This window comes from Chinchilla lanigera, unplaced genomic scaffold (genome assembly GCF_000276665.1).
Source record: "Chinchilla lanigera isolate Chin_1 unplaced genomic scaffold, ChiLan1.0 scaffold00066, whole genome shotgun sequence".
Lineage (NCBI taxonomy): Eukaryota > Metazoa > Chordata > Mammalia > Rodentia > Chinchillidae > Chinchilla > Chinchilla lanigera.
The window spans coordinates 12713635-12736988 of NW_004955467.1; the positions used below are offsets into that span (position 1 = coordinate 12713635).

A 23354-nucleotide genomic window follows, 5' to 3' on the forward strand; every position below is an offset into this window, starting at 1 on the left:
TGAATAGCAAGTTAGTCAATTTGAAACTGAATTCTTGCTCAGTTTGAAAGTGAATTCATGCTCTGTTGCATGCTTGAAATATGATCTATGGGATGGTGAAATTAAGTATTCTTTTCCTTTAAAAAAATTCAGCCAATGCTCTTCATGCTACCAACAACTTGCAAATTATTCCGGACTTCAGCCTCAAGGACTCCCGAGACCAGACTGTGTTGGGCCTGGCATTGTGGACTGGTAAGGCTGTGCCATGGCTGTTGATGTCTGCAGGAAATAGATGTCAGAAGTGTAGGTGGGTGGATAAGTGGGGGGAGGGGAGCAGGGCTAATCATTTGGTTGTTAAATGACCTTCCTGTGTGGGTTTGACCTAAAACATCCAGTGGAGACCTGCTGGCCTTGAGCAGTTAAGGGAGCGTATTTGTTGTAGGAAGACGCTGAGGCAGCAGGGAGAGCGAAGCAGAGCCTGCACTCACGGGGCTTGTGTACTTCCCAGGCATGCACACGATCGCAGCCCAGCTGCTGGGCTCGGGGGCCTCCATCAATGACGCCATGTCGGACGGGCAGACTCTGCTGCACATGGCTGTCCAGCGGCAAGACAGCAAGAGCGCGCTGTTCCTCCTGGAGCACCAGGCAGACATCAGTGTCAGGTGGGAGGACACGGTGCTTTCCGCCATAACACCCGGCCACGCGTGGTTTGGACAGTTCAAAACCATAGTCTTGGTCATAGAAAAAAGAATTTTTTAAAGAGAAGAAGAACAAAAACAAATAAAATAAAACAGAATTTCAAATTGGGCCAGTAGAGTAACAATAATTGATACACTGTGCACTGTTATCTTCTTAGTAGTTACTCAGAATACAAGATACAGGCATGAAATAATGTCCAGATAATATTAGCACAAATCTTTTCAGTGAAGTAAGAGAAACTAGCTGTATAAGTATTTTAACTGTCTTGTGTATATATATATTGTTCTCTTTTTTCTTCTTTCCTTTCCCCTTTCTCCCATCACAGTTTCTCTTTCCTTTTGAACAGTCTCTTCCCAGGTCACAATATCTGTTGTACATTTTGGATCTTACTTACTTGTTCAGCTTCTCATACTAGTGAGACAGTGCAAGTTTACACATATGGGTCTGATTTATGTCACTTATGAGTATGGTCTCAAGTTGCATTCATTTCCCTATAAAAGTCTCAAGTTTATCCTTTATGGCTGAGTAGTACTCCATTATATAAAAACCAATACTGTACATCTTTTTTATCCATTCCTCATGCCTGTCACCATGCACTAAAGTCAAAATGGATCAAAGAGCTAAATACTGAAATAGAATCACTAAATCTACTATAAGAGAAAATAGGTAGTAATCTTGAAAACACAGGTGTACGAAGAACTTTGTGAACAAAACCCAGACTGCACAGGAAATACTACAAAGAATCAACAACTATGATTGCATCCTATCAAAAAGCATTTGCACAGCAAAGAAATCACCAACAGAGTGAAAAGACAACCCACAGAGTGGGAAAAAATTATAGCCAGTTGTTCCTCAGACAAAAGGCTTGTATGTAACACATATGAAGAACTGAAAAAAATCAGACCCCCCCCCAATTCAAAGACTTAATCCAAAAATGGGCACCTGAGATGAATACACGTCTCAGATGAAGAAATACAAGAAGCAAATAAATATATGAAAAAATCTTCAATATCACTGGTCACTCAAGAGATGCATTTTAGAAGAACACTGAGATTCCATCTCACCCCAGAAGGAATGGGTGTTATCAAGAAGTCAGCCAATAACAAATGGTTGGGGGGCTGTGGGGAAAAAGGAACCCTTCTCCCCTGTTGGTGGGAGTGTAGACTGGTGCACCACTGTGGAAATCAGTGTGCAGATTCTTTAAAAAACTAGGATTAGAGGTCCCATTCAACCCAGCTACATATTCCCCTTCTAAGTATTTTCCCAGAAGAATTAAAAACATCATACCACATCAATATATATGCACCCATGTTTATAGCAGCACAATTTGTAATAGCTAAATCTTGGAAATAACCAAAATGCCCATCAACACAGAAAATACTTTTATTTCTTCTTAAATTAAGAAATGAAAACAGTGGCTCTAAAAAAGTACAATGCAGGGGTTTTTTGCTTTTTTGTTTTGTCTTTTTGAGACAGGGACTCACTATGCATTTCAGGCTGGCATTGGACTCACTATGTTACTCAGGCTGGCCTTGAACTCAGTGATCCTCTTGCCTCAGCCTCCCAAGTGCATGTGCCATCACACCTAACCACAATGCAGGGTTGTAAGCTGAATATAATCAGACTTGTGGGATGGAGAAGAGGAACTGGACTTTCTCTTGTTGGAACTTCTCAGGGCCAGTGCATGCTATTCCACAAATCTCATTGTATATTTTTTTTAATTTTATTTTTTATTTTTTTGTCTTTTTGAGACAGGGTCTTGCTATGCAGTTCAGGCTGACCTTGAGCTCACTTTGTAGCCCAGGCTGGTCTTGAACTCGCAACGATCCTCCCCAGTGTGGGGATTACAGGCGTGTACCACCCCGCCTGGCCCACAAATCTCATTATAAAAGACAATCTGAGATCAACTCTTAAATAACAATTTCAGTTATGAAGAACATCCCAGCAGATAAACTTCAGACAGGCTTAAAAGGAAAAAGAAAAAAGATGCACAGTTAAAGTTTTGCTGTGGTTGGCTTCTCAGAGGAATCTGCCTTTATTTTCAACATCAGTTTGACCCTACTGATTGAGTGGGGCAAAAAAACTTGTCAGATGGGTAGCTGGAGTGGCACTTTTTGTTTGTGGTGTTTTATTAAGATGCTATTAAAGCCAGGTGTGGTGGTGCATGGTGGTAAAGGAGGCTGAGGCAGGAGGATCATTGCAAGTTTGAGACCAGCCTGGGCTACAAAGTGAGCTCAAGGCCAGCCTGAACTGCATAGTGAGGTCCTATCTCATGAAGACCAAAAAAAAAAAAAAAAAAAAAAAAGATGCTATTTCAAGCAGTTATGTTCCTATAAGATTTCAATAGGGTGGAATTTTGGCCCGTTATCATCTGGTGGCAAAAAGGTGGCTATGTTTTGTTTTGTTTCATTTTTTTCCAAAATTATTTGTTGTGTAATATAAAATAGAAAGGAACATCTAATTCCAGCTGTCCACTTCCTTAAAAATTCTTATGGAAGTAAAAATACTTTGGAGTTTGTTGTTTTTAAAGTCAAAAACTCCAGGTAGAAGTCAGGCAGTAGGTCAGGCGAGGCTTCTGCTCCAAGAGCAGCAGAGGCGGTGCAGTCCTGACACTGCTGCCTGTGTGCTGGAGCTGCCTGGTGGCTGTATTTTCTAAAAAGGCTGAGGAAGCAAACACTATTGACAGGTATCATTTCCCTGAGAGAATTCTAATGCTTGTGAGTGAAGTATATTTAATGAGTATAGTGGAATCTGGGTTCCCGAATGCAGAGGAGGGCACCCTGTCTCCTTTGGCTCCAGCTATAAGCTTTGCTTTTGGTTTTGGTGTGCATGTCCTAGCAGGACTCAGGATGGGGAGACTGCTCTTCAGCTGGCCATCAGGAATCAACTTCCGCTTGTGGTTGATGCCATATGCACCCGAGGAGCTGACATGTCTGTTGCAGATGAGAAAGGGAACCCTCCACTGTGGCTTGCATTGGCAAATAATCTAGAAGACATCGCATCCACTCTGGTGAGACCAACAGCAAACATAACGTCAGCCTCTGTTTATAGATGGGAATATTTTGTGTCAGAGATCAATTTGGTGCCTACATAGCAGACACAGGAGCAGGAGATCTGCCAAATAAAATTGAGTCAGGAACAAACAAAAGTCATACTAAAAAAACTCAGTTCACCATGGGCTTGGCTAACACTTTTGTTTTGAGGCTACTTTTGTCAAAAGACCACCAAGAAGCAAAAGAGTGGAGGGGTTTCCTCAGCAGTTTTCTCCTGGGCTTGTTGATTTAAAGTGGACTGTCCTCACAGTCACCATAGCGGTAAATTTTTAGATCTCAGCTTTGTCTACCTTGTTTGCAAGATAGACCCCCACAGTAGAGGTAAACCTTGGAATTTCCCTTTTAGCTCTCTAAAGGGCCTGCTGTTGATTTTAAGGCATTTTATACCTGGGGAGAGTGCCTGTTGTTATTGAGATTCCCTGTTAATTACAGTTAAATGTTGCTGAGGGGCTTATGAGTATGTGTGTAAGCAGCCAACGTGTTTTCTGTCTCTTCTATAGCACAGCTCTAGAGGCCCTAATTAAACATTCCCAAAGCCATCCCACAGGACCTGGTGCAAGAACTTGCACAGAACAGATGTGAATTACTGTTTATAAAACTAATGAATAATGCCGATTAAAGTAACTATCAGTTATTTATCAACCATATCTTACCTGAAAAATGGACCTAATGATGTACATAAAGCTCAGACCTGGTGATAAAAGTGTTCACGTTTGGTTGACAGCGTTTGTGAGAGACTTTTGTTTTTCTGCAGGTCAGACATGGTTGTGATGCCACATGCTGGGGCCCAGGACCTAGCGGGTGCCTTCAGACACTCTTGCACAGAGCCATTGATGAAAATAATGAATCCACTGCCTGCTTTCTTATTCGCAGGTCCGTGAAGCACAAGTATCTCTTGAAATTCTATTCAGCTATTGCAAACTGGCTCTTTTCTGTTGTTGATCCGCCTCCAGTCTAGACATGCCTATAGCCAGCTTGACCTTCACAGTTAAGACCATCAGAATCACTGTTTTGACAGGTCAGCTCAGCCAAGGGCGAGGCTCAGTTGTGAGAGGAAGGGCCTGAATCAAAGACTAAAAACAAGTCACCATCGTGTTTGGGAAGCTGCATGGCTCCTGCAGTCACGCCAGACCAGTTCCCATTGCAAAGCCAAGAGGCTGCGGCAGAGGAAGCCAGATGGCGTCTGTTCGCTGCCACCCAGACGCATATGCCATAACCAGTTCTGTGCCCCTCAGCGTGGGATATGTGGGAGGCAGAGTGATTTGGGAAATCGTTAAGAGTGGTGCTCCTCAAACTCAAATATTAACATGTTTTCAAAGGAGCTTATAACTGTTCTGATCCCAGGTTTCCCCGAAGACCAATTGCAAAAGAATCTATGGCATTGGGACCTCCATTCCGGTATTTGAGATTGAGGACCGAAGATAGCAGATTCTGGGGCCAGCAGCTTTTTTGCTGGGGTGCCTGAGGCAGTTTATCTGTAGGCCAGGTGGTCCATGACCTTCCTTCTGTTGCTCTGTTCCTTTCAGTGGCTGTGATGTGAATAGTCCCAGACAACCAGGTGCTGATGGAGAAGGAGAGGAAGAGGCCAGGGATGGGCAGACCCCTTTGCATCTGGCAGCCTCGTGGGGGCTGGAAGAAACAGTGCAGTGTCTTCTGGAATTTGGTGCCAATGTAAATGCACAGGTACATAGTTTCTCTTTTCCATTGGAAGGGACTTTGTGGAGTCACCAGTTGCAGGCCTCTGGTTTACCGGGAATGGGGCTTTGGTATGACAGGTGAAGTGACTCTTTCTGAGTTATATAGCCTGTCTAATGATTGAGATAATTTCAGATCAAGGCTTTTCCTGTCTCTGCCTTTGTCCCTAAACACCATGAGGACGGTTTGTTTTATCTACTGTCCTTTGTCTCTTCCTCTATTAGAGATTTCCTCTGAAACTTGGGTTAGTCCCAAACTGAATATGGTGTTCAGGACCATGTCTGTTAACTCCGTTGAACACGCCTGGTTCTGTTCCTTGATGCTTCCCAACATTCTGGCCTGGGAAGATTTGTATCTAATGTCCATAGTCAGATAAGGAGTGATGTACATTGGAGCAGAGAATACCTACAGGTCTTCTAAAGCAAATCAGTTAGTGTTGAGTCCGCTGTTGCCACGGAAACACTGGAACATAGTGTAATAGAGAGGGGCTTCCAGTCATTTCTGTGTTTTGCCTTCTACAAGCTGATTTCAAACATAGGTTATGCTCATAACCAAAACTCGATCCAGAAGTTATGTCTTTATATTTTTCCCGAGTTTTCTCTCTCAATTGGAATCGAAATCTCGTTCCCCTAGGATGCAGAAGGAAGGACACCAGTCCATGTGGCCATCAGCAACCAACACAGTGTCATCATTCAGTTGTTGATTTCTCACCCTCATATCCACTTGAATGTACGAGACAGACAAGGACTGACCCCGTTTGCCTGCGCCATGACTTACAAGAACAACAAGGCGGCTGAGGCCATTCTGAAACGCGAGTCTGGCGCAGCTGAGCAGGTGAGTGACCAACACTTGCCGTTCTCCAGAACAGAACTCTCGGTGGAGACTAAACAGATGCTACCAACTAAGCAGGACTCACCAAATGAGTGACTCACCAAAGACATGTTTTTAGGTTGTGCTTCCCTTTCTTAGGATTCGGCCATGCAGATGTTGTCATGCTAGCTAAGAAATGAGTGCCCTGTTGTGAGCCACCTGATGCAGGTGGAAGTGCAAGCTGACTGGACCTAGTGACAGGAGTTCTGTGGCACGCACAGCTGACCTCAGACTTTGCTTCTGCTGGCTGTGTGCCTGACGTACTGATGACAGTCTTTAAAAGAAATGGAGCTTGAAGAGTTTGTGTTGTGGTGTTGGACAACTTTCTGAATGTTTCAGAGGGTTGTTACTCAGCTTAGCATGCTCAGTTGCTTGTTCTTTGCTGTTCTTTATCAGCTGTTAAATCTAGATTGGTACTTGTTGATCCACAACAGAGTGGGTGGAAAATGACAGTAATGACTAATCTGCGGTGGGAGCTGGGATGGGTTTGTCAAGGAGACGCACAACCCCTTGTGATTCTCCAGGGAGTAGCATACCGACTGCCAAGACACATCAGTAGCCACTTGTGAAGGTGAAATGGACATGTGGGACTTGAATGAAATGCAGTCCTAGCACGGTGAAGATTTTGCTTGGTATTTCAGTCTTCTGAAATACCTCACCTTTTTTTGGTATTTTCTTTTCTTTTTTTCTTCAGTATTTTCATGTGAATAGATTGCTCGGTGTTAAATTCACCCTTGCTCAGATAGTATAAAATCCTTATGAATGGAGATACTCATCTTACATCTCATTCTTTGTCTATCCTGAAACTGGTACTATTGATCCAGGTCCTTGCAGATACATTTTTCACTAGCAGGTGCTGTGGACCTGCGTGTGGGAGATAACTAGTATGTGTTGACAGGTGCTGTCTCCCTCACTTCCACCTGAGCGCTCATCATAGTGAAAGCTACTGTAGTGACAGTACACAGTGTGGTTTGGTGTGAGCAAGCTCTGTCTTCAAACATTACATTAGTGGACCAAAGTCTGTGGCATGCAGCTGACTGCCTCATGCATTGTGTATTGTCTTCTGGCTCAGGAAAAAAAGGAAACTTCACAAAAATTCCTGAAGCCTTTGTTTCTATGTCAAGGGACAAGCTTTGGTGTTAGCACCTTTGTCTCTCTCCAGGCACCACCTCCCCGTCTTGCTTTCCTTCCCAACCTTTAGGTTGTTGTCTTCCTTGGCTTCCCATGTTCAATTTCTGCTGTAGGAAAATGACAGGGTAGCTTGGATCAGTGTAGGGGCTCCCTGCCTCTGACCACGTGGACGTGCCCGTGCACACATATGTGCAGAGATGATAGAGGGGGTCTGTGGTGGGGGAGTGGAGGAGGGGGTGGCATTAATGTTGGTTCTTGGGAGGGAACTTCTGGAACAAAGGAAGGGGTTACATCGTGACCTCTTCCATGACTCTTGCAACTGGAAGATGCTCAAGAGTCATTCTTTAAAAGGAACCTGCTAATATTTTGGCTCTCATTTATTGCCTTAGGTGGATAACAAGGGCCGGAATTTTCTTCATGTGGCAGTTCAGAACTCTGATATTGAAAGTGTCCTGTTCCTAATCAGTGTTCAGGCTAATGTGAATTCCAGAGTCCAGGATGCTTCCAAGTTGACCCCTTTGCACCTTGCTGTCCAGGCAGGCTCAGAGATTATTGTCCGCAATTTGGTAAGTGACGCAGAAACACGGTTACATGTAACACACTACAGGGTATAACGGAGTTTCTCATCACAGGTGTTTTGCCAGGTACTATGAACGGCCAGTGTCAGTGCGCTCAGGAAACATGGTGTTTTAGCAGGGGGTCTGGAGAGCGATCGAGAAGGTGGATCTGATGGCACCAGACTGGCTACGTGTGGGGAAGCAGCCAGGAGGTGGGATGGCCCTCCAAGGAGCAGGCAGACAGCCTTGTGTTCCTCAGTCAGTCTGCCTCCTCAGAGCCTGTGGAGGTGGAAGGTGCTTCCCCAAGGTCATGTCTGTGCCTTACTGAGGCCTCACCTCACAGGTGATGGGGTGCCGAATAACAGCTGACCTTTCAGGCAGCATCCATGTGCTGCTTCTGCTCTGAATTGGTGCCACGTTTGAATCTGGTCACACTGAAATAACGTCATACTGACCTGCATGCCCCCTCCCCCAGCTAGCTCTGGGGTTAGCTGTGATCCCTAGCCCAGCACCAGAAACCATGAATGTAGCTCTGTGTGCCCTGTTCGGAGTGTCCCATATCCACTTATGGTGTCTTGTCCATGTGTGGTTGTGTACCCAGCTCTGGGGGGGATCAGGACTCAGAAGCCTCAGGGAGAACATGAGCAGCTGACCGGTGCTAGATTCTCCCAGTCAGGAGCCTGTGCACACAGGGATCAGGGCGACCGCACACCTCCAGAACTGCGAACCACTATTTCCTGTTAACAGCAGCTGTCTTTGAAACTGTCAGGAGGTAGATGATGAATGAATAGTCAAGATACTATTTAAAGTTTCTTTTTGCTGTTGATTGGGTAATTCTTTGTGGTCTTTCTTTTAAAAACTATAAACAGTACATGGTTTGTGGAAAAATTAAAGCACATAAGGGGAACAGTGTTTCTCTTTCACTCCCAACTCTCCTCTGAGTTTGTTACCCACTTAGTGCTGACGTGGGGATTTTGTTTGGAGAATTTCATCCTTGGGCATTTTTGTCATTGGGCCAGCTTCATGGAACATACTCACCCAAAGACAGCTCCAGCATCTTTAGGCAGTAACACTCACCCCAGCATCTCACCACTGTGTATGTGGTATGTTATTGACTAAAGTGTCATTAGCAGCATGTGACTATGCTTTTAAATACATTTAAAGTGTGTGTTTCGCTGTGAGCATATATATCTCTGTCTCTCTCCAAATGGAATCATGCTATCATCTAGTTGGGTTTTTTCAAGTGCACCAATCCACCTTTGCTTGTTTATTTCTCATTACTTTCAGTCCTTGAAGGGTGCAGTATCACACAGGGCTGTGCCCACTGGGCTTAGCAAGAATGTTCTTCAGAATTCTACGTGAACCATGCCACTGTCTCCAAGGACATGAGTTACATTTCCCTAGATGACTCTAGCTTTTTCAGTTTGCCACAGAAATCACTGGTTCTTTGCTTTGTACACATAAGCATATCACCTCTATGGTTTTTTTGTTGTTTTCTGTTTACAGTACTGTGGGTTAACCCCGGGCCTTCACACTGAGCTACATCTCCAGCTCTTTTTTCAAATTTTGAGACGGGGTCCTATTAAGTTGTGAAATTTCCGAACTTGCAGTCATGCCTCGGCCTACCAGACTGTTGGGATGAGTGTGTAGGAATGCACCACCCTGGATGGCTAATGCCTTCAGTTCTAAGAAGAAATGGGTGCTCCCTTTGGTTCCAAAGCTCCAACAAAAATGGCCTGTATTTCCAGATTTATTTGTTCTGTAGAAAGTCCTATTCCTGGCAGGCTCCATAGGCTCCAAAATGGGAGAAAGAACTGGCTTTTTTTTTTTAACTTAATGTATCGTCAACATCTTTTCATGTTAAACTATATGTATTTGTCATCTTAGTGGCTATGTTTTATGTGTGAAAACACTATAATTTTTTTTACAACCAGACTTCCTTGCCATTGGGCTTTGCTATTTTGGCGGGGGGGGCAGTTTACCCCACAAAGGTTGTCCAAAGCAGTGGACAACCTTCTAGAGCATAGCGAATATCACCGCAGGGCAGTGTGGTATTTATATACCAATATCCTAGAAGTAGAGTTTCTATATCCCGAGGAATAGCCTTGGAACATTTTGGTAGATAAGTGCCACCTTGCACTTGGCACCGATTTTGCTGGTTTTGCCTCACCAGTAGTATGTGTGAGGTCCTCGGCAACCAGCCTTGCCAGAAGGGTAGACCATCAACCGTGGTGAAATCAGGACAAGTAGGGTGGGCGCCATAAGTGGGACCGCGACTGTGTTAGAAAGGCTGCTCAAACAATCAACTTCAACAGCTTCTTGCAGGAGCCAAGGTGAACGAATTAACCAAGCACCGCCAGACCGCCCTCCATCTTGCTGCCCAGCAGGACCTGCCGACCATCTGCTCAGTCCTCCTAGAGAACGCAGTGGACTTTGCTGCTGTGGATGAGAATGGAAATAACGGTAATTTCGGTCGTCGCTGTTGCAGTGCTGCTCATATGAGCAGTCTCCTTCCTGAGAACTGGAGCTGCACCGCACCCTTGCATCTGCTCCTCGCTGGGAAGGGTGGGTTGTACAGGAATAGAACTGTTACAGGAAATACTCTGGACAGGGCATGCCTCTTTCCAATGACCAGGCCTTGGATGGCCTCCCAGTCTAACTGGTAACTCTGGAAGCCTAAAGGGGCTTCTTGTAGCTAGGGCTTCTTGGGAGGCTGAAGCAGGAGAATTACCATGAGTTAAGGTCAGCCTGGCTACACAGTGAGTTCAAGGCCAGCCTGAGCTACACAGTGAGACCCTGTCTCAAAACAAAACAAAGATGGGGGAGCTTCTTGTGAAACCATTAAATCTCATCTTAGGAGCTTCTGAAGTAGAAAGCAAAGGCTTGTGAGGTTGCATGTATGACTCATTCTTCAAGGACAGTGAAGACAGGAAGGGACAGCTCTGTGCATGGCTGGTTACTGATCTGAGTCCTGTTTAGAGGGTGTTGGTGAGGCTGGGGAGGAACTGAGATTTTTGTGCATGTCCTGGGACTGTACAGTAAGAGGATTTACTCCCCAGCCCTTCATCTCGCTGTCATGCATGGTCGGCTCAACAACATCCGGGTTCTCCTGACAGAGTGCACCGTGGACGCCGAAGCCTTTAATCTGAGGTGAGCTGTCTTGTCTAGAGCAGAGACCAAGACTTTGGGTCACCTGGCTGCTCTCTAGAGCGAGTAATAATGAGCACATCCTCTCGGCAGGCTGCAAAACCTGACCAGCTTTTGGTTCCCTGGTATTTTTGGCTTTGTAACAAATCCTTTGTAGCAGAAGTTTTATGACCTGCTAATTGTCCTTGTAGATTTACCCTGCATCACAGAATTCAGAAATTCTTTCTCTTTTGTGATGGCCACGGCAGGTATACGTACCTTTTTTCCAACTTGTTTTGTCAGAGGCCAGTCACCGCTGCACATTTTGGGACAGTATGGCAAGGAGAACGCAGCGGCCATCTTTGATCTCTTCTTAGAGTGCATGCCCGAGTACCCTCTAGACAAGCCAGACACGGAAGGAAACACAGGTACGTGCTAAGGTCTTTGTGTGTCCTGTCTCGTTTGCATGCCTTGCTTCCTGGAAAAACAAGGTCATTATCTGAGGGCACTCAGCCCAGTGCATTTTGGCTAAACTCAGCATCCGTGACACAAGCCTGTTGTGACATTTGGCATGTCTGACTGCTGAAGTGCATCTAGTGCTCTAGCCATGCCCGTGTCCAGACAGGCCTGCCTGTTTTTATTGCCTGTGTCTGCTGTTTATTCAGTTAATTAGTGTCCTTCCCAAGCTCCTGAAATTCAGCAGAGAATGTCGGTGTAAACACCTCCCGGTGGCTTCAGGAGGAGGAAATGTGCTGCAGAGTACACTGACATGCTCTTAGCACTCAGGAAGCTGATGCGAAAGGATCACGAGTTCAAGGCCAGCCTGGACTACACAGTGACACCCTGTGTCAACAAAACAAAACGGGCTAGAGATGTAGCTCCATGGCACAGGTGCCTGCCTGGCAAGTGCAAGATCCTGAGTTCAATTCCCGGTGCCTCCCCCGACCCCAAAATACAGAGTAACAGAACAAAAAAAGAAAAGGCGGTGGTCTCTTGCATGGTCACTGTAGCTACCCATAATCACTATATTCATCTCTGTAGTTCTCATAGCTGCTTTGAATACTTTTGTATACCATTATTTGTTGAATATGTACATCATCCCCATGAGACAAGCAATGCCCATAGTTTTAGCTAAGAAAACTAAAGACTCAGAAAAGGATGAAAATTGGAAAAAAAAAAAAGGATTTCTTTTATCCTAGCTAGAAGCTCTCTGAGACCTTTTTTTGCTGCTGCACTCCCATTCATGTACCCCCATGCCAGAAAGAGCCCCCAGGCCTTTGGGACCACAGCATACTCTAAACGTTAGCCAGAGACCAAGTATTTGGTCAACGGTGCTCAGCCTTGGGAAGTTACTGGCGTTGAGCCCCTGGTGATGGGCCGGTGCTTCACAGCAGTCAGCCCCCAGGCGTGAGCTGCTAGAGTCAGAGGGTGTCCAGGCTCCCAGTCTCTAGAGGCCTGGTTTCGAATGTCTTGCTGTATCATATTGTAGCCGGGTAGCTGGGTGAATTTTGTAACCTCTCCGTGTGCCACTGTTTAATAATGGGAGTAATAGCCCTCGTCTTACTTCATCATTTTGGAAAATGTCTGATCAGAGGAAGCTGTAGTCAGTTGTAATTGTTTAAAGAGGTCAGCAGGATGGCCAGGCCAGAGGCTCCCTTGGGCAGAAGAACTGTCTGGGACATATTCCCAGTGTTCCCTAAGACTGTATTTTTTCCTTCATGTGTGTACAAATGACAGATCTTTAGATTTAATTACATTATGTGAAAAAGAGGTTTTTTTTCTTCGTGGTAAAAGCAATATTTCATGCCAGAGTAAGGCACCTGAGACAACTGTGTAATTCTTCTTCGGTGTCATCCTTACCTCCATTCTCTTGTAGCCAAAGCTCTCCATGGGAGAGTGTGTCTCTGGAACCATAGCTGTTCAAGAATCCCTTGCTCATGTCTGGATCCCCAAGGAGGTCTCACTGGAGCATTAGGCCCCTGTGTCTGTAGGGACTCCCTAATGACTGTCCAACCCTCAGCTGTCCCCTGCCCACCCTCTGGCAGTACCCGGCTAGAGCCAGGTGGGAAGTAGTCTTACGTGTGGTCTTATTTTCCAGTGTTGCTCTTAGCGTACATGAAGGGGAATGCCAACTTGTGCCGTGCCATCGTCCGATCTGGGGCTCGCCTGGGGGTGAATAACAACCAAGGAGTCAACATTTTCAATTACCAGGTTGCCACCAAGCAACTTCTGTTTAGACTACTAGGTGAGTGGCCTTTGATTTGCTCTTCCGTGCAAACACAGTTACGATGCTGATTATCTAATGATCTTTAAGATGTGAACCAGCAGTTTCCAGGAACCAGATAGGACTGCTTCTGTGAACGGGATGGAGGCCCTTTGAATAGTGCTGAGAGAGTCACTGCTGACATTCTCTCTTCCAAGTGCTTTGCTTGGGGACCCCTGTCTATTACTCACTTCACCCGAGCCTTCCAGAAATGCGTACGCTTCAGGCAGGTCACCCTGACTATGTCTCTTGGCTGTTTATCTGCTCTCCCGTCCTCCTCCTCCTCCTCTTGCAGCTGAATCCGAGTCTCTGTAGCCTTTAAAATGGTCCTGAGCTTCAGCCCTCACTAGCTTCCTCTTCCAGCCTCCTTTTGTGGAGAGTTCTTCACTCTTGGTTTTCTTTTTAAATTTTTATTGGTACATATTGCCATACATAATGATCACAACATAGGGATTTTATCTGTACATGTGTTAATTCCTTTTTCCCACTTCCCTCCCCTACTTTGAACCCTTCTTCCCTACCCCATTTACAAAGGCCTTGTTTGCATTTTTTCTTTTTCTTTTCTTTTTTTCTTAGTGTGGTACCGGGAACTGCACCTTGCACTTGCCAGGCACGTGCTGTGCTGCGGAGCTATATCCCTTCCTTCCCATTCTTTTTTTTTTTTAATCCCCTTTCCCTTTCTTCCTTTCTTCCTTTCCTCCCTTGTTCCCCTTCCCATTTGAACACATTCTTCCAACTTCCCAATATCTGTCTTTGGTTTTGTTCCTTATTTACTCTTTGGATTTCTCACACAGGAAAAACAATGTGATATTTAAATTTGCTTGTCTGATTTATTTCACTTAGCTTTATGGTCTGAAGGTGCATCCATTTACCTAAAAATAACTCATTTATCCTTCTTTATGGCAGAGTATTATTCCACTGTGTGTGTGTGTGTGTGTGTGTGTGTGTGTATACACACACACACACATTTTCTTTATCCATTCATTAGTTGATGGGCATATGTGCTGTTTCCAAGATTTAGCTATAATAAATTGTTGCATGTTTGAGGCCAGCCTCGGCTACAAAGTGAGTTTAAGGCCAGCCTGAACTACATAGTGAGACTGTGTCTCAAAAAGACAAAAAAAAAATGTGATGCTGTTAACATGGGTATGCATATATCAGTGTGGCATGATGCTTTTAACTCTTTTGGGAACTCTTTAATTTCTTTCTTTTTTTTTTTTTCTTTCTTCGTTTTGAGACAGTGTCTTGCTGTGTAGTTCAGGCTGACCTTGAACTCACTATGTCGCCTAGGCTGGCCTTGAACTCGTGGCAGTCCTCCTGCCTCAGCCTCCCGAGTGCTGGGATTACAGGCATGTGCCACCACTCCTGGCTGAACTGTTGATTTCTTATTTGCCTGTTTTTACTTCTTCCTGTTGAGGAAGTAGCAAGAAGCAGAATGCCTTGAGTGCCTAGGCTTTGTCATCACCTAGAGCGGAAACCAATAGGCAGGGAAGCTCAGAAGTACTTAGTGGCAGTGTGATCTTGATGTGGCTGACTGGCCTAGGTCACGAGTCTGGTTGTGGCAGACCAGCACTAAAGCATGAGGTTTCCGTAGCAAGATGTGAAAGCACTAGATGTGTCCACCTATGGATGGATAGATAAATAGATACAGAAATGTGCATATGTGCACAAAGGAGTTCTCTTCAGCCAGAAGTAAAGGTAAGTCCAGCTACTTGCAGCACCACGGGCACGCTGGAGGATATTGAGTGAAGTAAGCCAAGCAGACAAGGAAACCACATGCTGTCACTTACGGAAACTAAGGAATTCATAGATGGAGAGTGGAGCACTGGTCACTGGAAGCTGGAAACAGAAGGGAGTGGGGAAACGGAGGTGGGTAACAGCACTAAATCACTCGGGCTGGAGAAGGTCCTGGGGCGCTGCCGCACAGTGCGGAGACAGAAGCCTGCAGCAGTTTATTATATATTTTGTAAAGGAAAAGAAAGGGGTTGGAAGGTTCCCAACAACAAAACAGTTGTGTGAGGAGAAGCAAATGCTGACTACCCTGATGTGACCGTTAACTTCTATACATCCACTGAATTATCACACTATACCCCATAAGTACCATTACATGTCACTTAAACTTTTTTTTTTTTACAAAGCATAGTGTTCGTGATACCTAGTCTACTTGAACTTTTCTTACACCATACGCTCAGTTGGCCTTTTGAGAGCTCAGCAGGTGCCTGTCATAGTGCTGGTATTACAAGGTGCTCAGTGTGACGGGCTGAGTATCCCTGCCCCCTCGCCCCCGTGGGCTCGGGTACTCCGTATGGAGCAAAAGCACAGTGCCTGGTGTGCACTTAGAGCTCGTTACAGAAACACTAAGGGTGGTTCTTGCCGTGAAAACTCATCTGCTTGAGCGCTTTCTGTCTCTTCTCTGTCCTGGTCCCACCAGATTCAGCCAGTCCGTCTGGAAACCTGGAGATGCCTGTTTCCTTCCTCCTCCCTCGCATAGCTCACACTCCTGTTCAGTCCCCCGACCTGTCAGATTCTGCTTCCTGACCTCGTCTTGGTTCTCTCTGCCATGTCCCCCTGACCACTTGGCTCCTGCTAGACTTTCTAGCTGTGTGCTACCCGCTCCCTCTGCACCGGCCTTAACGCTCTAGCCAGCCCTTGCTGCGTGTCCCTGCTCCTCCCACCGTGCCCCTCCCCCACACTGCCATTTCACCACCTTCAACTGTGCCGTCTTCTGCCCAACCTGCCTGGCAAGTGCCAGGTCTCCAGTCTCCTGCGGGAAGCCTTCTCTGACCCAGTTAGAGTACAGCGCTCCTCCTCCCTCATGTCCTTCAGCGGTGTGCTGCTTTCTTGGTCTCTTTCCCTGACCCCCATGGTAGTCAGTGTTTGCCGGGAACTAGCCTTCTGCATGTGTTACAGATATGCTGTCCAAGGAGCCTCCGTGGTGTGATGGCTCCAACTGCTACGAATGCACTGCCAAATTTGGAGTTACAACTCGCAAACATCACTGGTAAGACCTCTGTCTGCTGTCACCTGCCTCTAGAAGATGAGGGGACTTAGGCTGATGTCGTTGCTACCACGCTTTTCCATGATTTGGGAGGGCCCTGCACTCTCCAGGACAAAACCTTAAACAGGATGAGCTGACAGGACAAGACTGAGCAGGGCCCAGTCAGGGGAGGCCGCGGGCGCGCAGGCTGCTGGACTTCCGGACAGGTGCTGAGGGCACACAGGTTCTGGGGAGCCTCTCGGGCCCTGCGTGTCTGTCCTGGACTTGTAACAACACCAAGAAGAGTCTGCTCTCGTGGTGCACCTGAGTTGAGGCTGTCGTCCCGAGGAGCTGTTCCCACTAAATAGACAGTTCGCTGAGCTGCTCTTTATTTTTAAATAAAGCCTTCTTCAGCATTACTTTAGCTTAATTATTAGCAAGAATTTCGTTTTCGTGGAGTAAAATTTATACACGAATTGGTGTAACCTGGGCGCGGAATTGGCCAGAGTTCCAGTCGTGGGCTGGCTGGTCCCGGGTGCCAGGGAGCAGCCTCCTTTCAGCACCCTCTCACACTTCCTTCCTTTGCTTTCACAGTCGTCACTGCGGACGTCTTCTCTGCCATAAATGCTCGACCAAGGAGATTCCTATTATAAAGTTTGATCTGAACAAGCCTGTGCGAGTCTGCAACATTTGCTTTGATGTACTGACTCTGGGTGGCGTCTCTTAGTGAGTCCCCAGGAGGGTCCAGGCCACATCCCGTCATCTTCCCAGCAGCTGCTCTGCTCACCAGCCTGCCCCCCACCCAGAGCAGGAGCTGGCAGACGTCTTCCTGCGCCAATAGACTGGAACAGTTAAGGACCACGGTGTGATCCCATTTCAGATGATGCTGTGTGGTTGTGTGTCAGGCTGTGATCAGTTTCACTAATGTCTCACTAACTGGACCAGGCCATTTAGCCTAAGTGGTAAATGTGATAGGGTTAGGCCCATTCTGCTAGCAACATACAAGGACACTTTGAAACCATTTTCCCTTCTGGTAGCTTCCTGTCCATCTCAGAGCATTCATGCAGTCTTCCTGCTTGGGCTGACTCATGAGGCAGAGCCTGTCGGAGTTGGAAGCCGGCTGCCTGATGGAAGTTGGCTTTACTCTAGGGTGAGTGGCTGTGGACTTTCTGCAGTGTTTTCATAAATAGGATCCTCTTGCCCTGAAGGCTTTTTTTCTTTTATAAGCTAAGCTGTATTTTTAGTGAGCTTCCCCTTTTTAAAAGGTGAAATCTTTCTAAACAGGGTTCAAAGATGAGAGCTGAAAAATCGTGGCCTTAACAACTGAAAGCTTTACCAGTGTTCATGCTGCTGAGGTGCCAGGAGTGCAGGGTGGCAGCTTGACACCCAGTGGCTGTCTCATTCTCTCGTCTTGCTGCGTCCTATCTGTGGAGTCCTCAATTAATCTGCCACGGGAGTGGTGGAGGAAATGCACTTTTATTGTGCTGCACTTTTTATATAGCTGCATTACTGGTGATTTCAACTTAAAAATCCATATTCAGAAATACCCTCACACATCCTTGCATCATTGATTCTAATGTTCAGCTTTGGCTTGACCTCAGCCTATACTACTGCTGAGTGTTTCTTGGAGCAAGAGATTCATGCAGGCCAAGTAATGAGAAGGGGGATCAACAGGACGTCAGCTCCAGGGGCATCTCCAGCTTCAAGCCGGCAGGTCCTATCTCCTTGATATACCAGTTTTGTGCGGAAACCGTCCCTGGTTATGCTGCTGGTCCCCGTTCTGCGTAGCTTGCCCTGTCCGTGAGGGCCAGCAGCCAGAGAGCCTGACTAAGTGTGTGCAACCGGTTTTGGAAGCCTCTGGCTTGAACGTTTAGTGAGGCCTCTCAAACGTGTTGGGCCTTAGTCGCTGCCAGGACATATATTAACCCTGAGGTATTAAGCTTTCCTTTTAAGAGTTTGGCCAGTTTTCAAAACATGCATGTTGAAAGAGAAACTTGTACCACTGCTTTTTTAAAAACACCCAAATCTGAGATGAACAATATGTGCTGAGTATACAGTTATACTCAGAGATTAATGGTCTCAATCATACTTACTGATTTTCCAGACATTTAATAACCACTACATTTTTTTGGCATTAATGAAATATGGATATATGTGTAAAAGGGACTAATTTTTTTTAACGCAACAGCCTGTTTTCTTTTTTGAATAGTGATATGTCCTATATGTTGCTGTAGTTTTATACATTCTCTTGCCTAAATATGTGTGTAAAATGCGCTGATAAACAGGAGTGCTACTTTTTAAAAATATTTCTGTGGTTTATAAGATATATATACTTTCTATGTTAATATGAGTTTATGCACAATGTTTAAAAGGAAAAAAAATTCGAAGCATTTCCCTGTCCTCATCTGTGACATGTTTCATATGGAAGTTTTATAGAAAAACAATGAAGTCTTGTCAAATGACCATGTGAAGCATGTGGCCAGTTTCTGTTTTCTTTTGCCTGAAAAGGGTTACAAAAATGTAGAGCTTAGTTAGGTAGCTTAATGCTTTGATTAGAAAAGAGAATTATGATTCAGAGATGAATTGAGATGGCCGGTACATACATTGTTCTTCGAGTGCTCGCAGTGGAGAGGGTAGGAAGGGTTCAGTCAGGGATAAGGCTGATCTGCCTTTACCCTGCCACACCAGTTTTAATAACAGTCTTGCCTATTATTGCACTAAAATCTTAGGATCATGTTTAAGATATGTTGACTCAAGCTTCCGTTTCTTCAGAGTCCAGGTATAGCGATGGTACTGCCCAGCCGTGGATTGGGGGAACAGTTTGTGAGTTCTGCATTGGCACATGCATGTAGACAAAGAACAGGCATCTTTCTGCAGTCTTAGGAGCTCTCCCTGGCCACAGTGATGCTCCCGGGGCTGCACTCAGCAGGTTTCTTGAGCGCAGCTGCCCCGCAGGAGTCCAGCTTACACTGCCCTGGACCAGACACACTCTGTGCCCCTCTTGTGCTCCTCATGCTGTCAAGACTTGACTACTAAACTGCCTAGCTGTTCTAACTGAATTTTAATCAGTGGCTTAAGTACTAGAAGCAAAAACTTAATTTTATTCATTCTGAAAGTTTCCAATGATGAACAAGTAGAGCAAGAAGAATTTAAACATGATTTGCCGTATCAGTCAACATTGATAAGAATTTGCTTTTTAACTCCCTCTTGCTCATTGCCAGACTTACTATACAGTGTGTTTTTTTAATACAGAGGTACAAGCCACGTGCTACACATAAATCGAATGGCTTAAGCTAATTGCTATGATCCTCTGAAACAAAGATGTCCCACTAACTTAAGTGCCTACACTTAGGACTCTTTAGTTTCAACTGTCTTTTCAGTGACGTCTCACTGGATGATATATTAGAACATGGGTTTCATTTGAGTTTTCTGCCTGTGCATTGTCAGCCCCAATTACTGATTTAGTCAAGGCTGGATTAGACTGCTCACTTCACCTGCCATGTTCTCTCCAAGGAGTGGGTTCCACATGACGTTTAGTCCTCTACCTCAGAGCCCCGAGTCACTCTGACCCTGGATCAGCTTCCTCACTCTGTCTGCTAAATGGGTCTCCTGCATGGAGACCCACTGGTCTTGTCACTCTTCCTGATTCATGTTCCTCGCGTTGTATGGAACCGTTCCTGCACTAATCTTATCCACGGGCATGGGGCAGAGGGAAGTCTTGGGAGGGGCAAGAGCACTGTCCTCCATGTAGGTGTCCCTCACGTGGAGGAAAAGAACCCTTCTGCACTATAATGCTTAGCCCTGAAAGGAAGCCAACCACCCTGGCGAGAGTGGCATGCACAAGGAAGTGTACGCTTGTACCCCAGACACGCTCGCTTCCCTCAGGACGAGCCCTAGAAGCACCACCTGTAGCACGAGAGCATCTCCTCGAGCTGGGGAAAGGAGCAAGCAGAGAGGAAACAGCTTGCCAAAGGCGTTTGGAAGCCACACTTTCACTTTATGGAAGCAATTTAGTGAAGGGCTGAGTGATCAGATGTAAACTAAATTCCTAGAAGTTACAGATGCCTTAAAGACCTTCTTTGCAAGATGGTCACTTACACAGTTCTTGTGTGTGGCATAAACATATTAACCTGTAACAACTGACAGCTTTGGTTTTCTGTACCTGGGGAGTCTTGAGGCTGCTCGACTTCCTCACTTGCTTTTATGGCAGATAGGTGGAGTGGGCTGTCCTGTGACGTCCCTGTGATACCAAGGGCAAGGGCAGCGGTTGGGCAGAAACCACAGGCACATACTTGGGTCAATAATCTTGGCTTCCAAACCATTAAGAGCGGCGCTCAGTGTGGGATGACGGCATCATATGGGACCGTGGTGTTTATCAGCATTTCTTTGGAGTCTGCGTAATGGAATGTATTTTTCAAATATGTACTGGTATTTGCATTTTCTGTAACAATTCCTTAATAAAATGAGGTAAAGTTGTACATTTAAAGTGGAAACTTTAATAAGACCTTTGCAGTTACTTCTAATGCAGGAGTACCAATAAACATTAAAACACACACAAAAAATTGATATACAAATAAATTTCTTTACCCCCTAGAAAGTTTGAATTTCCACATCTTCCTAAAACAAACTGTTGACAGAAAGTAGCTATTTTCTGCATAGCAAGCAGCTGCCTGGACTTAATGTGCCGTAAGCCCAGACTTTAGCTCCTAGTGATGTGTGGTATCACAGATGCAGCCTCAGCCACCTGACCCCTTGTAAGTTCTCCAGAGGATCCTGTAAGTAACCCCTTGGACGGCATTATTTATGAGCTACTCGTGTAGGTAAGCTGCCACTCGTGAGCTTCTTGCTGTGTTCCAGAGGGCGCTAAGGAAGGTTTTAGGGGTTGCAAATTTAAAATCTGGTGTTCGATAAAGCCTGTCTAGAAACTACAACTCTAGTACCTCACCTGGCCTTTAAAACACCTCTTTTTCATTGTTGTTTCTTGAGACAGGGTCTTGCTATGTACTTCAGGCTGGCCTTGAACTCACTGTGTAGCCGAAGCTGGCCATGAACTCAGGGCAGTCCTCCTGCCTCAGCCTCCCAAGTGCTGGGATTATAGGTGTGCACCACCATACCCAGCAACAAAACACCTCTTGAACTAACAAAATCCCTTTACCCATTTTCAGTTTTGCCTACCCCTAGTTCAGCCCAGCTGTGATGATACAGCTTTCTCAAGTGGCTTCTCCCATACTTAAAGGCACTTAATTTCCATTAATTACCCTAAGTACTGTAATTCTACGAGCCATCCTTGAAGCAAACAGCGCTATCCTATCACTGGTCATGCATAGGACAGTCAGCAGCCAGGTGGCTGTGGATGTTCACTTTCATGTATTTTTGCTTAGCCAGGAAACCACGCAAGGTTTTAGTTCTGCTTTGTCATTGATTAGCTGATAGTACCACGCCAGATGCTTAATTTCTGTGTCTTAGTTTCCCTAGCTCTAGAATCAAGGTGACAGGTCTTTCCTAGCTCACCAGGTTGCTTGGAGGAAAGAGATCAGTGATCAGTAATATGTCCTTCCTGTCTTCCAAATACACAAACCCCTGGACCTCTCCAGGGAGGGTTGATAGGGCAGAATGTCTGCTGCTCACCCAACAGAATCCAGGGGCTCTGGCACAATGGTGTGCTTTCAAGGGTGCGGGTCCAGCCTAGGGCCTCATTCTCTGGGGCACAGCCCCGACCTGTCCATAGGGTTGAGACTGTAGATCCCAGCCTCTGGACCAAAGCACAGCATGGGGAGGGTGCTCAGGAGGGCTCTCCGCACTGTGCAATGGCTGAGCCGCTGCCACGTTCCTCACTGTTGATTCTGAGTTTAAAGAAAATGGCACAATTACACAGCAGATGTTGAGATTCCCCTCAAGATGATGGAGGGCAGCTGCCCAGCCTTTGCTCATTGGTGTGAATAAAAAAAGCTCAACTGTGTTGTGTTGGCTGCTTTGGTCACTGCTAGTAGCTATAATGGCTGCCTGTGATAGGAAATATGGTAGCTATAGAAATTCCACCTCTAGTAGAAGAGGTGGGGGATCTTTATACCCTTTTTATGAACCATAAAACAAGTGAGTAGCTGGGTGTGGTGGTGCAATCCTGTAATCCCAGCACTCGGGAGGCTGAGGCAGGAGGATCATTGCGAGTTTGAGACCAGCCTGGGCTACAAAGTGAGGTCAAGGCCAGCCTGAACTACACAGCAAGACCCTGTCTCAAAAAGACAAAAACAAAAAAACCAAAAACGAAAAAGAGCAAGGCTGGCAGAGACTAAATGAAAATAAAGTTCTTGCACAGGGTCTGCTTCAGCATAGTTGCTCAACATGTTCATTTTCTTCTCGGTTGTTGGCAAGTCTGACTGAGTGCTCAGCCTGAGTTGAACCCCAGCTGGGGACCGGCACATTGTCGTCCTCCAAAGTTTTGCTCAGGCCTCTTCTACTTGAAGCAGAAGTGGCATTTCTCCATAGCAGTTACCAGCTTCCCATGGCAGAGTCCTTTGGACTATCACAATAACCATTCTTGGGGCTGGGGGTTTAGCTCAGCGGCACAGTGCCTGCCTAGCAAGCTCAGGTCGTGAGTTTGATTCCCAGTACTGGAAAAAAACCAAAAAAAAGACAGAAAAAAAAAACAAACAAAACAATAACGGTTCTTGCTGAATCATGTGCTCTGATATGAGGGAAGCTTTTCTTACCATAAACTAAGCCACTGGCATAAATAAAAAATGAGTTCCCCAAGAACAAAGAACCGAGCAGGTGCCTGAGGCTGCCAATCCAACCTGGACACAGGTTCAGAGGTCTTGCTTCAGTAAGACGACAGGTGAGCACCCTCTAGGCGCCACCCAAGTCCACATCTGCTGGGAAGACCGAGTGCGCCTTGTTTTGGAAGGGTCTGCACACCTCTAGACCTGATCCACACACAGGGAGACCAGCTTCTCGGTGACACTGGACAGCTCTACGTTAACTGTGCAGGTAAGCCGCCTGAGGAA

General features: G+C 45.9%; 1 protein-coding gene across 1 annotated transcript in view; it reads left to right on the top strand.

The window, feature by feature from the left end:
• Positions 1 to 20912, top strand: part of Ankfy1 (ankyrin repeat and FYVE domain containing 1) — a gene marked incomplete in the record, with an annotated part of 90477 nt that extends 69565 nt beyond the window's left edge. Inside the window, 13 exon segments of the mRNA XM_013522066.1 lie at positions 133 to 231; positions 488 to 641; positions 3520 to 3688; positions 4486 to 4604; positions 5258 to 5414; positions 6060 to 6260; positions 7817 to 7993; positions 10300 to 10447; positions 11044 to 11134; positions 11414 to 11538; positions 13209 to 13355; positions 16284 to 16374; positions 16945 to 20912. Coding sequence (XP_013377520.1) covers positions 133 to 231; positions 488 to 641; positions 3520 to 3688; positions 4486 to 4604; positions 5258 to 5414; positions 6060 to 6260; positions 7817 to 7993; positions 10300 to 10447; positions 11044 to 11134; positions 11414 to 11538; positions 13209 to 13355; positions 16284 to 16374; positions 16945 to 17077 — 1811 coding nt within the window.
• Positions 20913 to 23354: the final 2442 nt, after the last annotated feature.